Source organism: Oryzias latipes, chromosome 3, assembly GCF_053564925.1.
Source record: "Oryzias latipes strain Hd-rR chromosome 3, Olatipes_Hd-rR_3.1".
NCBI lineage: Eukaryota > Metazoa > Chordata > Actinopteri > Beloniformes > Adrianichthyidae > Oryzias > Oryzias latipes.
The window spans coordinates 5,634,593-5,651,061 of record NC_136239.1 but is presented as its reverse complement, the minus strand read 5'-3'; the positions used below and the strand labels follow the sequence as shown (position 1 = coordinate 5,651,061).

The 16,469-nt window shown below is 45.7% G+C and overlaps 1 protein-coding gene across 16 annotated transcripts in view; it reads right to left on the bottom strand.

The window, feature by feature from the left end:
• Window positions 1–2,080: 2,080 nt before the first annotated feature.
• ppip5k1a (diphosphoinositol pentakisphosphate kinase 1a) overlaps window positions 2,081–16,469 on the bottom strand; it is a 42,406-nt gene continuing 28,017 nt past the window's right edge. For 3 of the 16 annotated variants that reach the window (XM_078944134.1, XM_011486698.4, XM_078944135.1), the window contains exons 27-32: window positions 15,493–15,555; window positions 10,368–10,427; window positions 9,692–9,871; window positions 6,945–7,082; window positions 6,762–6,875; window positions 2,081–4,106 (exon numbers count right to left, since the gene is read on the bottom strand). In XM_078944134.1, coding sequence (XP_078800260.1) covers window positions 3,448–4,106; window positions 6,762–6,875; window positions 6,945–7,082; window positions 9,692–9,871; window positions 10,368–10,427; window positions 15,493–15,555 — 1,214 coding nt within the window. In that variant the 3' untranslated portion in view covers window positions 2,081–3,447. The remainder of the gene's footprint in view (window positions 4,107–6,761; window positions 6,876–6,944; window positions 7,083–9,691; window positions 9,872–10,367; window positions 10,428–15,492; window positions 15,556–16,469) is intronic. The other 13 variants (XM_078944141.1, XM_078944142.1, XM_078944137.1 and 10 more) reach the window with 8 other exon arrangements.

Genomic DNA, 16,469 nt, shown 5'->3' with positions numbered 1-16,469 from the left:
ACCCTTGTGTTATCTTATGGGGTCCAGATGACCCGATCCTTACATTGACGTGTTATTCCTACCATGACAAAGGTGGATAAAGGTGGAAAGATTTCATTTAATCCATGGACACCAGTGAAGATCACAAATCATTGAAGAAAAAAGGTTCAGAGCACTGTCTAGTGGGTCTAGATGACCCAACTCCCAATGTTACCTTGCCTTGGAGGCACAGTAACGTGACTGTAGCAACGTTGCTGCTACAGACACTTTATTTAAATAAAAAACCTTTTTGTCTTTTGTTGTCTGGTGGAAAAAGATGTCATCTGAAATCACGATGGAAAGTTCTGGACAGGAAGTTAAAACACCGGATTTTCAGGATTTGTTCTGTTATTTGCAAGTTCTTCACATTAAAGCCCTTTTACATTTAAATGGTGTTTTTTTGAGTTGGACGTCTCGGTTTAGGTTATCCAGTAAAAAAGGAAACATGCAAGAAGAAAAATGAAAGAACTTTGGTTTGCAAACTCTTTTCCAGCTATCATAAAAAAGTAAATAGAGCGGCAGAACCACCGTTATTTCTTATTCTTTAAACTTTGTGTACATTCCAGATGTTGGTGATTAAGCAGGCAGCTATACTTTTGAGAAAAGAAGGAAATATCACCTTTGCTAACATTTATGTCCAACCAGAAAGTGACAGAAGTTTAAAAACCCCTTTTAGAAACAATAATCTCAACAAGAAACAGGGTGTTGGTCTGTGGTGAGATTGGATTACAATCCATAATCATACAGTGTGATTATAGATTACCAACCAAATTAGGGATTGCCGTGATTTAATTCTCCTCTAAGAATAAGTTTTAGTAAATGGTCATTTATTTGCAAATCTTTTTTAATGCTTTTAAAAATCATCAACTAATTAATACAAAAGTAATAGTAGTTGTAATATTTTGAAGTGCAGTTTAAAATGTGGAATGGCAACATTCTGTACCACGTGTTTCATGTATCTGGGAAGTAATACGTGATTTATAAATAGTAAATTTTACCTTACAATTTATTCCGTCTAGGCCTGCACAATATACCGCAAATTTATCGTTATCGCAATATCCAGCTCTGCAATATGCATATCGCAAAAGACGGCGAATATCGCAATAAATCGCAAACCCAAAATGTGTTAAAACAATCTTCTAGCAGCTTGAAGCATTTAACGAATCAAATAAAATCCCTTTATGCTTTGACCAATCAGATGGACGCCTTCCCATTGTTGACCAATCAGATGGAGGCCTATTATGTTAACCCTGGTCCTGAAGAGCCTCAACCCTGCCTGTTTTCCAGCTCTCCTTAACCAGCTTGCTGTTGATTGGCTGACTCAAGTGATTTCACATCCTGATTGACTGAACACACCTGATTTTGGTTATCATTATCGAGCAGTCTAGGGAGAATTGGAAAACAGACAGGGTTGAAGCTCTTGAGGACCAGGGTTAGCCACCCTGGCGTTTGTCCCCCATGTCGATGAGGGTCATTTGGAGTATAATTTTTAAACTGTTGCAATGAAATGGGAATGATGTTTTTGTTTATTTTTCTATTTGTTTATTTACTGCAAATTTATCGTTATCGCAATATTGATCACTAATATCGCATATCGCAAGTTTTCCTCATATCGTGCAGCCCTAATTCCGTCCATCCTTTTTCTGCCAGAAAGTCCTGGCCACTGTTGGGTGGTGGTGGTGGGGGGGTGGGGGGGGGTTGTACAACCTGACACGTCGCCAGTCAGCTGACAGCTGAATTTTTTCAATGATTTGCATTATTTAACTTTTAATCCATAGGAACCCATAGAGCCACAGAGGAACAGAAACATATCAGAACTGCATTCTGTGGTAGAATAGACACTTGAAAGAGGAACCGGCTCTTGTGGGTTCTTTGTTCTCACTTTCACAGGGACTACAGGCACCGGGCCTTCTCACCGTGAGGCCAAGCCGTTAACCACCGTTTCACGCCGCAGAGCCGACAGAGTCATGCAGTTTAGTGCCCGCGACCTGCTCTTTGTCTGGTTCGTCTGCCATGGGGGACCCTACCGGGGGCAAAAACAGAAAATAAAATAACACCAACGTTAGAGGATCTGTTTATTATTGTCTCTGGACAAATAAGAAAAAATACCCTCGAGTTCAGGAGAACGGTCAGATTCTCCCCCAGGGAGGTGAGAGCACACGGCCCCCATCATTGAAATACCTGGGTGTACATGTGGACACGCTGCTAACCTGACTGACTCTCTGTGCCCGTCTGGACCAAAGGATGCACCTTTTCCCACGTCTGAGGCTCTTTGGGGTCAGTAGCAAAATAATGTGGACCTTTCATTCATCTGTGCTTGAAAGTATATCCGCTACGGTCTGTGTGTCGGGTTTGGCCGTTTGCTCACAACAAAAACAGGATTGGCGACATGGCGAAAACAGCTGTGAAGGTCATAGGTACACGCGGCAGATGTGTGAGTGTTCTGTGACACGTCTAGCTCATCAGTGATCCATCTCATGTTCAGTTTTCTGACTTTGAACTACTACCGTCCGGAGGACGCTTCAGAGCAGCCAAATACAAAAACAACTGATGTTAGAACTCGCTCGTTCCATCAGACTGCCGAACAAACGGTAAACGGTCCAGAGCAAGAGCCTCTGGTCGGTATTTTTGTGGGTGTTGTCTTACAGTGCATGTTTATTCTGTTGTGTTCTTTATGTTGTAGCAAGACAAATTTCCCTGATTATTTCCCTCACGGGTCAATAAATTATCTATTGATTGATTTTAGACTCCGCCCACTTGATTGACATGACGTGTCTTCTTCCCCAAAGTTCCCATAATAGAACTCTGGAGACACTACGACGTGCTGCCACACCCAAAACGATGTCCAGGCGTACGTGAACTGGACGCCTCTGCCGCGCGAGGACAGAGGACCTGAACGCAGCTTTCCTCACACCCGTAACCATTTTGGATCTTTTATGAAGTAAAGACAGCTCTCTCTCTCTCTGTTTTCAACCTTAAGTATAAAATTGAAATGCTGGGAAAGACTCGCCAAAATAAAAGCATTGGTGTGTTTACAAAAAGACATGATCAGACTGAATGTAGGTGTTAAAAACAAACTTATGCTTTCAAGAAGCAGCTTTATAATAAATATCTTCTCTTTAATAAACTACATTAGCTCTTTGATGTAACTCCAGCACGGTGCTCTCCTGGGAAGTTCCAACAGAAGAGCCCTGACCGCTTTGACCTTCGGGTTGCAGTACAAAGAATCGGATGGTTGAGCGTGGTTTCAGAGCTGGGGGGTGAAGCAGCGCAGAAGTGCTGACCAATCGTTTCCTGTCTGTCGTGAAAGCTGTTAGCTTCTGTAAAACACCGGCACCAGCCGGGGACTTTCTCAGTTTATGTCTGAGGTTCTTCTCTCTGCCCCCAGTGCCCAACTTCAGTAACTGCATCATGGGGGGGGGGTAACAGTCATTTGTGGTCGGGCCCGTCCTCTGGCTCTACTGTCTTAATTGGGCCGGCGTCTGGGGGCGTGTCAGGAAGGGGAGGAGCCTCTGGACTGTCCTTCCACAGGTCCATTGACTCTTTAGTGTCGAAGAATTCATCGGGCCCCTCAGGGGACTGGGGGGTCTGCGAGCTGGACCCGGCTTCGCTGCTGCTCTCCCTCAGTTCCAGCAGTACCGGCAGAGACCCGGGGGGGCAATAGCCCTCCATCCGCCCCAGACTGAGCTCTCCTAACTCAGAGCAGGGGAGCCTCAGTGCTGAATCCAAAAGTGGACCGCCAAGAGGGCCCACAGCTGCAAAAGCCCCCCCCTGCCCCTGGAGCGGGGCTTCGAGAGGGTCAGGGTACTTGTCCTTCACATCCTGGGACATGGCCTCATCTTCTGGGGAGTTACTGGGAGTCAGGGGAAGTTGATTTGGGGTGGAGACAGTGGGACATGACGGGTCAAGGCCCGTTTGCCCAACCGCAGAACCCGGCAGGATGGCAGCGGTCTGGGGGGGGTGGGTCTCCTCACTGCTCTGAGGGGTGAGGGAGACCTTATCACTGAAGCTAAACCGTGGAGAGGTGTCCGCTGTGGTGGGAGAGGAGGGCCCGGCGCTGGACACGGTGCTGGACGGACCGCTGCTGTCTGCAGAGAACATGAGAGAACGTCAGAGAACATGAGAGAACATAAGGGAACACCGGAAAACATGAGAGAACATGAGGGAACATGAGAGAACGTGAGAGAACATGAGGGAACATCAGAGAACACCGGAAAACATGAGAGAACATGAGGGAACATGAGAGAACGTGAGAGAACATGAGGGAACATCAGAGAAGATGAGAGAAGATGAGAGAACATGTGAAAATGAGAGAACATCAGAGAACATGAGAGAACATGAGGGAACATGAGAGAACGTGAGAGAACATGAGGGAACATCAGAGAACATGAGAGAAGATGAGAGAACATGTGAAAATGAGAGAACATCAGAGAACATGAGAGACCATGAGAGCACATGAGAGAACACCGGAGAACATGAGATATGAGGGAACATCAGGGAACATGAGAGAACATCACAGAACATGACAGAACATGAGAGAACATCAGGGGACATAAAAGAACATGACAGAACATGAGAGAACATAAACAAACATTACACCACGGTCCAGGTGAATACTCAATTCTGATTGGCTGCTGGGTGTGCATTAAAAAGTGATACTGCACGCCTAAAAAAGAAGTTCCGGTCACACAGCCTAAATCTTCTGTATCACTGCACTGGCATCTTGAAAACACACTTTAGTTTAGTGACAAATCGTGACCATCAGCTTAGATATCGCTTTCCTTTGACGCTGCACTTGAGGTCCACGCCGGCTGAGCCTAACAAATAGTCCACTTTTTGTGAAAAAAGTGATCTAAACTGAAAAAATAGCAAGAATAAAGTCCTAAAAACTGGTTAACTATTTAATTCTTTTATAGGTGACCATAGTATAAGCGGGTTGATGGCCGATGAAGTATGCAGTATCAGAAGTTCACACACTTCACATCGGAGGATTCAGGCTTCCACATCATGCGTTGACTTCTGATAATGCAGACTCCGTCGGCCATTGAGAGCAGTGGCGGTTTTTGATATGGGCGATGTGGGCGGTCGCCCAGGGCGGCACTTCATAGGGGGCGGCATTTGCCGTGCCCGATGCGTTACACATAATGTGCTACTTTATTCAAAGAGGAAGCTTGGAGCTTTTAATTTGAAATTGCCTCAGCTGCCGACACTTTACGCTTTTATTGTGACACATCAGACTCTTAAGAATGTTTTCATCCTATTTCCTCTTCACACTTATGGTGCATAAAAAAAAAAAAAGATGAAATAACTCAGAGTGAAACAACGTCAAACAGGCACATGAAAAGGAATTAGGCAGAGCAAACACCCGTGCTCAACCAAATTTCGACAAAAGCAGGCAATGGGGATTATTTCCCACAATTCCTTGCTCCGACACAGTAGACCCGACGCGCACGTGACCACCGCCCTCTGCTGCAAGACGCTTGCGGCCACACCTCTTTGCGGTTGTCTTTGGAACATAACAAGTCAAAAAACTCGAGAAAGGAAGGATGAGCCAAATGAGGTTTTAGTCTTCTATTTAATGTGTCCAAAAGGAAACGTTGTGCTTTTTCTTGCTTTTCTTTTCTTTATGCCCTATTTGGACAGCCTGTAAATACATATTGAAAAGAATGTAACTGGCAATTATTTATTTACTTTTCTTTTTCATTCTGTGTTGTAACGGTCAAAAGAGCGCCTGAACTGTCTGTGATTTTATCTATTTGAAAACGAAAATAAAATATTAAAAAAAAAAAACCCTCAGAGTTTTCCAGGCAGAAGATTCAATGTTCCAGAGACACTGTAGTGTCATCAGCCGGAAACAGACGTTCGGGAGAGGAGAAGCTGGTGGACTCCTTTACAAAAGAAGTCATCATTTTTGGCCTGTCACTACACAACGATGTACATAATTTATGTATCAATACTGTGTTATGTTTAGCCAACTTTTTTATACACAAAAACAGATTACAGAAATGTCACCCAAACTTTACCTTCTTTAACAATGAAGTCAGTTTATACTTTTTTTAATTTTTATTTTTTAACTTGTCCTGTCCAACAGCTGGGCAGACAGATGAGAGCTGAAGCTGCTTGTGTTGGACAGATTTTACTTTTACAACAGCGGTTATGAATCTCCTGACAAACCAGAGGTATGTCTGAATAAACACCTTTTGTAATCAAGGCCAAACTTTATTCATTTTAATCGTATTTGAAAATCTTTTGTGTTGGACCGGACGGAAAAGGAAAGAAGGGAGGAAGAAAGAGGGATGTTAGAGAAGGGGGGTAGGAAGATGATTATAGGGGGGGGGGAGTAAACCATGAAGCAGCATAAGTCAGTTTATACTTAAAATCCATAAAGTTAATCAATTCACCTAAAGCCATAACAGGTTACGATATTCTGAGTGATCGTCCCAGTATCCGAGACTTATTTTATTCATCTACTGTATCCCCCTGCATTTTGTACCACTATCCAACTCTGAAATTGTTGTTTTATTATTTTGTCGTTCCCCCTCCTTTCTCTATGATTATGAATATGTAAAGGTTTAGTTACCGGTATGCATATTGATAACTATTTTTTTTTTTGCTTCGTTTTAAATTGCAGTATTCTTTCTACTTGTATCCGCCATGTTTTGTGAATTTTATGTAAGTGTGCTGGTGTTGTTTTGTATTGTGTTCAATAAAGTTATAAAATAAAAAAATAAGCTGGTACTCACACCATGGAGGTCTTTCAGGACGAGATCTGAGGGAGATGGAGGTGGAGAGGACTCTCTGCGGGATGTAGGTGTCCACCAGCGGCTGGTTGTGGGGGTCGAACATGGCTGACAGAGCTTCATGAGCACAGAGAAGGGGCGTTATGGTGGGACCGCGTGCAGAGAGTACGTGCCGGCGGGCCTCACCTCTGCTGGTCCTGCTGTGGGGGTCTCCGGCACTCTTGCACACGCTGGTGAGGAACTCGTTGACCTGCTTCAGCGACAGGGAGTTGTGCAGCGTCTCCAGAGGGTAGATGGAGGGCACCATGAAGCAGCCTTCAAAGCCTACAGCACAGGATACACACGACGCCCGCAGGCGCATCAGCCCCCCGTTAGCTGTGCAGTCAGGAGAACGATCCCACCGCAGCCCCCACAGCACCCCCACGCGGCGCTCAGGGAACCGGCTCTGGGTTCAGGACGGGCTCAAAGCTGCTGTGGAGTCCTGCCCGCGCCTGAGGCACGGACCGTGCAGGACACAGTGATGGGCGGACCGGCACACATCCAGGATGCTCGCCGCACCAGCACAAGCCAACCAAGCCAAACCAAGGTGCCTGGGGGGGTCAGTCCTACTCTACATTACAGCTGCTCCCACAGCAGGTCCAACACCTCCTGAAGCCCGCTCATCCACTGTTAGTTCAGAGCTGAGCATACCAGAGCGCCGCAGTCAGACCAAAGCCGGGCCGATCCGCAGCCGCAGAGTCACGGCGGGGGGGGGGTTAGCAGGACTCATGCTGGTTAGAGCAGAAGAGAGGCGGGCATTCAGAGGGAACCCAAACAGACAGGACCTTCTCCCAGTAGGAGGAGAAGGTCCGGCCTGGACTCTGAGACCCTGAGGAGGCGGACTCCTCCCCTTTATTCTCCACAGCCACCGGTTTTCATAAAAACGGAGCCTTTGAAAACATAAAACTGAATCGTTTCAGCAAAATACAAACCGCTCTAGTGATGCCTTAAAAAGGAAAATCGTTATAAAACAATTTCAGAGAATTTCAGATAAACCTCTGCTGCCTGTGGGGCATTCCTTATGTTTTAGGCCCCTTGATCAGATTTCCCTCTTTCCCTTTTCCTTCCTGGCTGTGAATCCAGGCGGTTTTCCACAGCCTTCCTCCCTGCTTTCCAGTCATCAAATATGAATGTCCGTTGCACTGACCAGCTGCACGTATCGGACAACCACGCCAAGGTCTTCTAGTTTAACTTAAGCCCTCCACAATGTTGCAGTTCATCTAATAAACACTGGGGGCAGGTTTCAAGGGGGGGGACAGCGCTGCTCCTCTGCTTCCGCAGAGATCCAGGTGAGGCTGTGTGGAGCATCAAGAAGGGCCAAAACTACAAGCAACAGAATGGATTAAAATCCAGAGATATTTCTGTCACACAGCCACAGTTGGTCAGTCATAGATGCAGCAGATTCCCACGTTCAGATGACAGAGAGAAGAATCGCCAAAAACCATCTCTGCTTCCTCACGTCCCAAACGACAGATGAAACGGCCATTGTCTGAAATCCACAGATCTGTCACCACAACCAGGAGAGAGGGTTGATCTTTGTGCACCCACCCACCCATCCAAACATCCAGCCATTGCTCCACTCACCCACCTATACGACAAGCCAGGTACCCCACCAATCCAGCCAGGTAACACATTCATTCACCCACCCACCCATTCAATCTACACACTCATGCATCCATCCACCTACCAAGACATAAATCCAGCTATTGTTCAACTCACCCACCCATACATTTACCCAGGTACCCAACAAATTCATTCATCCCTCCCTCCATCCGCTCATTCAACCCCCCACCCATACACCAAAACAGCCACCCAACCAATTCATATACCAACCCCATCCATCCATTCAACAATCTACACATCCATCCATCCATCCATCCACCTACCAAGACATAAATCCAGCTATTGTTCAACTCACGCACCCATACATTTACCCAGGAACCCAACAAATTCATTCATCCCTCCCTCCATCCGCTCATTCAACCCCCCACCCATACACCAAAACAGCCACCCAACCAATTCATATACCAACCCCATCCATCCATTCAACAATCTACACATCCATCCATCCATCCATCCACCTACCAAGACATAAATCCAGCTATTGTTCAACTCACCCACCCATACATTTACCCAGGTACCCAACATCCACCACCTACCCCATCCATCCATCCATCCATCCATCCATCCATCCATCCATCCATCCATCCATCCATCCATCCATCCATCCAATCACTCATTTACCCACCTCACCCACACACACGTTAGCCCATCTATCCATTTGTCCATCCATTACCTAACTCATCTATCCACTGATCCATTGACACACATACACTAACAAGGGATGGTCTTCCGGTCTCCAAAAAAAGCCTGACATGTTTTCAGAGTGTGGTAGGATGCCAGAAAAAAACCCCACATGCAGGGGGATTTCATGCAGACTCCACAAAGGAAAGACCTAGTCAGAACTGAAACCAGGAGCCTCCGTGCTGCGGGGCGCAGGTGCTGACCATCACAGCCGCCCTCACGAATAGTAGCAACTAAGTTTTTTGAAAATAAAAAAAAGCAAAGTGGTCAAAGTGTGAAACAGCTTTTTCTAAGTTCTTGCCTTTGGGGAAAACTTGTACTGATCTCACAAAAACAAAATAAATATTGTACGAACGTCAGAAATTGTAGGAAAAGATTAGAATAGATCACTGCTGGCAGCAGAAGTAAGGGGGGGGGGGGGGGGGTCGGCTTTTAGAGGAACGCTTATTCCTCCAAACAGGCAAGCATGCAGAAACATCTGGAGCCAAAGCATGAGTCAACCACAGAGCAAGCACAGTCCCAACTGAACCGTGAGCAGCCGCCGGACAGACTGTGAGGGCGGGGCATGGAGGACAGGGCCTGGGGCTGACCGTGATGGTACTCTAGGGGGTCCTGGCCGGAGACGAGCCAGTTTCTGAAGATGCGGAGGTGGTAGGAGCACTGGTGGAGGTGGTGGGCCAGCGCCTGGTCCAGAGAGAAGTGGCGACGCAGGCTGAGGTCGGTGGAGAAACACCTCAACAACTGCGCCACGTGGTGTTGCTCCAGGGGCTCTGAGGAAGAAGAGGGAGAGCGAGTGGACAGAGCAGTGGACCAGGAGGGAGGGCAGAGCAGAAAAAACCACAGAAGACCAGGTTTCAGCTCGTACATACAGGCAGGCCAGGACAGAGGAAGGGGGGGTGGGTGCGTCTCAGAATGAAGGAAAGCAGCAGCTCAGCCGGCTGCAGACCGAAAACTCAAAGCCAGACACAGAAAACAATGTCCACCTCTGCAGCCCTCAACATGAGCAGGAGACCCGCCCACAGGCAACCAACAACAGAAGACCCGTCCACAGGCAGCCACCAACAGAAGACCCGCCCACAGGCAACCAACAACAGAAGACCCGCCCACAGGCAGCCACAGAGAGAAGACCCGCCCACAGGCAGCCAGATCATAGATCCCCTAGATGAAGCCAAACAGCCCCAAACCAACACTCTCAAGAGGTGTTAATGCACGTCAGACAGACAATTCTGACAACAAAACACCAAAACAAATTTGGGGACCTTGTACCTGCAGCCGAGCCCCAGGGGGGCGGAGGCACTGCCAGGGTGGAGCTGTCATCTTTAGTTCCTGCAGTGAAGGACACACGTGAGGAAAAGCAACAGAGACAGCGGACCAGCAGCTGGAACAACTTCTTCATAGGTCAGAGAGCCAGAGCGTTGCTGTTTTCTGGATTCTAACCACTGACATTGCTATCCATATTTAACCACACAAGCGGCTGTGACCCGTTTCTGCCTGCAACCTTCAATCCCAAGTCAACACACACACACGCGTGTGCAGAGACAACAGCAGAGTTTGGTCCATCACACAGGAGGCGGGATTCAAGTCAGGCCGGGATGCATGGACTCCGATCTTACCACAGCATGAAACGTCTGTCCTTCAAGTCTGTATTTAAAGCAGCTGAATTTCCCACTGCTTTCATGGAAAGATCCTTTAATTCATTCATGCTCAGATAAAGTCAGGAGTGACGCCAAAACGCTGCTTCTTAACCAGCATGGAAATCTTTAGTGGAAGTATGATTTATGGATTTGGGCCTCTGAACCGCATGGAGGATGCTTTGAACCTTCTCCAGCAGACCCCGAGGGCTGCAGCTGAACCCCATTCATGTGTCACCCCTCAGAAACAGGTCCCTTTGGCTCTGTGGTGTAGTGTCTGACCAGAGTCTTCTGACATCCAGCAGAGGTGAACTTCCAAATAACTCACAGAGAAGTTGAGGTCAAAAGCCGGCTTAGCACTCATGAAGGAGCTGACTGAAGGAGAAGGTCAAGCTTCCTCATTCATGTTCAGACACATGCATGTCCACTTTGACTGCGGAGAAAACACAACCAATGTGGTGATGGGAGCCAACCAGCTGCTGGATGGAGGCGAGTGAACAGGGTTCCCACCCCCAACTGCAACAGAGAAAATGCAGACTTCGATTTAATGAAGATTCGGGTCTCAGCTGGTTTCTACTTTTCTGTCCTGAAGTCTCGCAAATCAAGTTCTGACTCTGACTGACAACAACGCTGTGCCTGAACGCATCGGCATATAAAACAGGCCTGAACGCTGCGCCATGTGTGTGTTTTGGTTCGTGTTCGTGTGTTTCAATGCGTGTTTGATGCTTTGTGTAATGCTATTTGTGTGTTTGTGTCCATTTTGTTCCTATTACGCAAAAAGCTCCAAAATCGTCATAATATAATATCTAAAAAAAAAAGTTGCTAAATCAAAAAATCACCCACTACTCAACTGAAATACATGTTCAAAAACATTAAAATCAACACTCAAACTTGGAATTAGCCTTATTGTGTAAATGTTTCCTTTTTTTCTTTTGACTTGCTCAAAAAGGCAGTCAGACTCAATATTTCAGATGGTGGACATGTGATTGGCAGAAGGCAGGTTCAGTTCCCGCCCTTCACATCCGTGTCAGCCTGCTTCTGGTTAGAGCAGCTTTGTGCCCCACCAGCGTTTTAATCTATGGGAATACATGAATAAAAAGTCCTTTGGGACTTAAAGGGCCTATATCATGCTATTCTTAAGCCTCTCAGAGAACAATTTTGAAGTATGAGTTATTTTCACAGCTCATTTTGAAGACCTGGAAGTAAAAAGACTGCATCTCTGAGGCTCCGCCTTTCGCTCCTTGTGGGTACCGCCCATTCATTAGGTCAACCGAGAGCCGGCATCGGCAGTGTGTCTGAATGTTTAGCCCACGGAGGAAGAGGGTGTGTGTCGTTAGGCTGGGGGCGGAGCTGGCAGTGCAGACCCTTCCTGGAAGGGGGGGTTTATCACTTTGTGATGTCACAATGTGAGGGGCCACTGCACAGAGAGCAGGGTGTTTGAGGAATGATCAGAAATGCGTGAAACAGATCAAACTACCGCTTCAGGGTTGTTTATAGTGAAGAATAAACATTATATTACACCCAAAAGATCAAAAAATGGATTCTGCATGATATAAACCCTCCAAAGAGAGCAGAAAAGGACTAAAATGGGAACAAGAAATTGACCTGATATGTTCTAACAACCATAAAAATAAAAGTAAATATCGTTAATGGCTGGTTGTTTACAGCCTTTAAATCATTTTTGTTTCTGAAAAATAATTATAAACTGAGCTATAAAAAATGTCATAAAGATAGGATAAATGAAAAATGTACAATATTTTAAGTGTTGGTTGAGTTGGTTTAGTTTTTACAGTTTTCCATTTTATGAAATGTGAAGATTTAGGATCAGAGTCCCTCAGGAGATTTTCTAAAAGCAGGTTAAGGCTTTCACTTTTAATAACAAAACACATTTAATTAACTTTTTCTACATTTGTATTCATGTTAAATTATTCCCCTTGTATAGTTTGAGTTGCTTTTTTCTTCTCCACTGATTGTTTTCAATTTGTATATATTTTATTCATTAATTTGCTTAGAAAAACAAACATTTATAAGAAACAGTTTTCTCTTATTTTTCTTTACTAGAACCTCATGATTTCATAACTTTCCTTCATGAATGTGAATTGATTTATTTATCTATCTTCTCTATAGCTGTTGCACACGTTATAACTGGGAAATTCTGGGATACGTTTTTTTTCTAACATGTCTGAAGTTCTTCTGGACCAGTTTGAAGAACATCATCAGAATTGTTCTGGTACAGACACGAAAGCGGAGCACAAAGACATCTGATCAGATCTGAGGCAAAGGAAACTGAAATGAAGGTTTTATCGTTTTCCCTCTTTCTATCATTTATTCCCTCGTCTTTCCTTTCAAAAACTCACAGCTCATCCAATTTGAGCTTAAAATTTCATTTACGAGTATTTTTTATTTACATCGTTGTGAATCGGGAGCAGATGAAAGAAATGCTGTTGGAAAAAGCCGCCTGTAGCTGTAACATAGAAGCTACAATGGGCGGCCAGAGTCTCCCTGCTCTGCACTTGCAGATAAATAGATTCATGTCCGTCTTTGGGTGAATTCAGACTGGAAAAAATCCATTTCATTTGGTCCGGATCGAGTCCTGAACCTTGGTTTGTATTCAGACTGTCATCAAGCAAACATTCCTGTTCCAGACTAAAGCCTGTAAGCAAAACCATGTGACTAAAGATCTCTTCAGTCATTGGCCAGGAATTAGGGAGGCGGGGCATAGTAACTAGAGACAGAAATGATGGAAGTCCTTGTCAGGGTTGTTCATTCAAACATTAGATATTTTGCTTGGATGGTACGCAGATTCGTGTTTATGACATATGGATTGTCAGGAAAACAGTGTGAGAAGAAATGTGTGTCGCCTTGATGAGTCTGCATTCATCCGACCACCTTTAAGTGAGTTGTCTCCTCATTGTGGTTTAAATACATTATTTTAAGAGGCGATGTCATGGCAGCGCCACGCGCACGCTGCATAAAAAGACAGAAAAGCGCGTAGGAAGCGTTTTCAGCCGTGTTAAAACATACGTTCCAACGAGTAAACAGTTGGATCCCTTTTCATCTTTGATAATATTTGTTGGCGGCACATCAGTGGCTTCTTTACCACTTTGTTTACATCCCGTGAACACTGGCTACGTTTTGGTCCAGTGGTTGGGCTCCGAGGACGGATTGTGTTCAGACTGAGGAATCTCAGAGCGAACCGAAGCTCAGGCCGATTGGAAACGAACCGAGACCACCTCCAAAGATGTGTCAGAGAGCGATTACTGTGTTTGGCTGGATAGCTCCAATATTGCTTGCCACTTTTGTTGCACCACTAATGTTAGGCTGGCGGTGTGAAGGGCTGTAAGCTAGCAGGAGAGACTGTAAAGAGGTGATTGACAGAAGGTGGGGTCAGGCTTGCTCTGCACCAGCAGCAGGGTTTGGTCACTTTTTTAGCAATGATTTGCTGTAACAGAATTTCCAGACTGTTGCAGTCGGTGCCTCTAAATCAAACCAGACACATTAAACTGACCTCATCTGTTCATGGAAACTCTAAGATGAGCTGAAAACAAAGTTGAAGAGCCACAAAGTGTTTTCTTTATGTGCTAGTTACTGTTTTGTCCTTGCTGCTTATGTCAAAGGACTTGGAGCAAAGTCTGCATTGTGCACGTTTCTGTTCAGGGTCTTTCAGGAGCCACAGTTGACACTTTTTCTTGAAGAGCCCCTTGTTGTTAAAGCCACATTTACCGCCTCTACGTAGCATTTCTGACAGAAAGCTGAAAGCGCCACGCTTCAGCTGAAAGCGCTGAACTGACAAAAACTCTCCACCCGCTTCACGGGAACATAAACTCCCATCATCAAGACTGAACTTCTGCCACAGTTTAAATTCGAATCTCATTAAACTCCTTTACTTTTTAATGCTTTTTACATCCAAAATATTTAAATTTCATGACTTTTCCAAAAACTGTCAAGGACCTAGAAATTGCATTTTCAATTTCCAAAACGTTTCCATGTTTTTCATGAAAGTATGAACCCTGCAACCGTCCCGCCCACAACGCAGAGGTACATTTCTAATGAACTCCTGCCGCTCCGCAGAGACTATGTGCTAAAGAACAACACAGGTTTCGTGATTTTTGCTAAAAAAAATGCCATAAGAACTGGGAACAATTTGAAAATAGATCAGAAGATGATCAGAGAGGGACTTTAAACACAGGAACACAGGAAATCCGATAAATTGGCTTAACATGCAGGAGGAAAATCATGTTTATGGGAAGAAAACTGATTTCTCTAAATCAGATCAGCGTTAGCTGATGAAAGTAAGCAGGTTGTGGACGCGGCTGAGATCAGATGCACGATGATCAGCGCCGTTGCCCCGCCAGTCCTGAATTCCTTTCTTTTCATCCAAGGAATCATTTTTCTGAGGTGAGCTGTGGGTGGAGGCAAAGGAGTGCAAACATGAGGATTCCTAACATCTTCACCTCTCTGACAGACGGACTGTGCTGATGTTTAGCAGCAGCGGTTTAAAAAGGCTCTTCTGGAGGATGAAGCACACAAAGAACCATGGGCATGAAGGACCAGTGGGAACCCTGGTTAGAGAGCCAGCTAAGGTTAGAACAGAATGGGCGGAAACATTAAGAAAAAAAAAAAAAACGTGAAAACGTAGGAAAGAAACTCACAGAAATGCTGAAGGGCCGAGTGATCGCAGAAGAACAAAACTAAAAAAGAAGTTTGAAGTCATGCAAGGCAGGAGGTGGAGTGGAAATACTTGAAAGAAGCAGACGTACCATTAGTCGGATGCTTTGCAATTGACACAGAAAACCGTTTTACTGCCGGCATAGACAACAACTCTGAGGAAAAAATATAAAGAAATCACGAGCGTTACTGCCAGAACACAAACACATCAGTCATTTCCTAAAAATGGACGCAGGTTTAAAAGATCAAACACTTGAGAAGTCTGTGAGCAGGAGGAGGCCGCGGCTGAAGTGATGCTGAAGATGCTGACAGGACGCTTCATGGAGCATCTTCAGATGAGATGGAGTCATGCCGACAGACACAAACAAGGAAAAGAAAGAAAAACAGGGATGGACCTGCGGCTACCCTTCAAACCCTGGAGGCTTCGCTCTGGAACAGCACCATGGCAGACGCACACAAGCGTGACCGTGCACGTGCGCCATGTACACGCACTGCTCTCTGCACCTGACCTACACAGGAGCTCTGTCAGAGCATGCCTGGATCTTTGTGTGGGTCCATTAACCCCACCCCATGAAAACCTCTGCTCTCCAGTAACCAGCTCTTCTACAGGCATTATGGGTGAGGCCGTCCCACCCAGCCAGGTTCCACATCCATGCACCACATCTACGGACGTCCTCTTGGTTTGTGCTGAAATGGAGCGGACCGGAGGAGGATCCAGCTCCTCTGAAGAACGGACCTGAGCGCCCCTGAACTCACATTCAGTTACAGAAACTCCAGACGGCCTCCACCAATGAGGAGATGCGACCTCACTGTCTAGCACAGGTGGGGGAGGAGCCTGCCAGCATGCCAGGTTTCGAATGTGCTGAAAAAAGTTCACAGGTGACAAAGGTAGTTTGGTGTCATTCAGTTTAAGGTGTTTGAAATAATTTGTCCGGCAGAAAAATCAGCGACCCTTCGCTCTCTGGGTAATTTAAAGTGAAGCGGCTCTGTGGAAGCATCAAAAGGGGAGGGGCTCCTTGTGCAGCAGCTGTTTGGATGACTAACTACAAAAAAAAAAAGTTCCACCTTT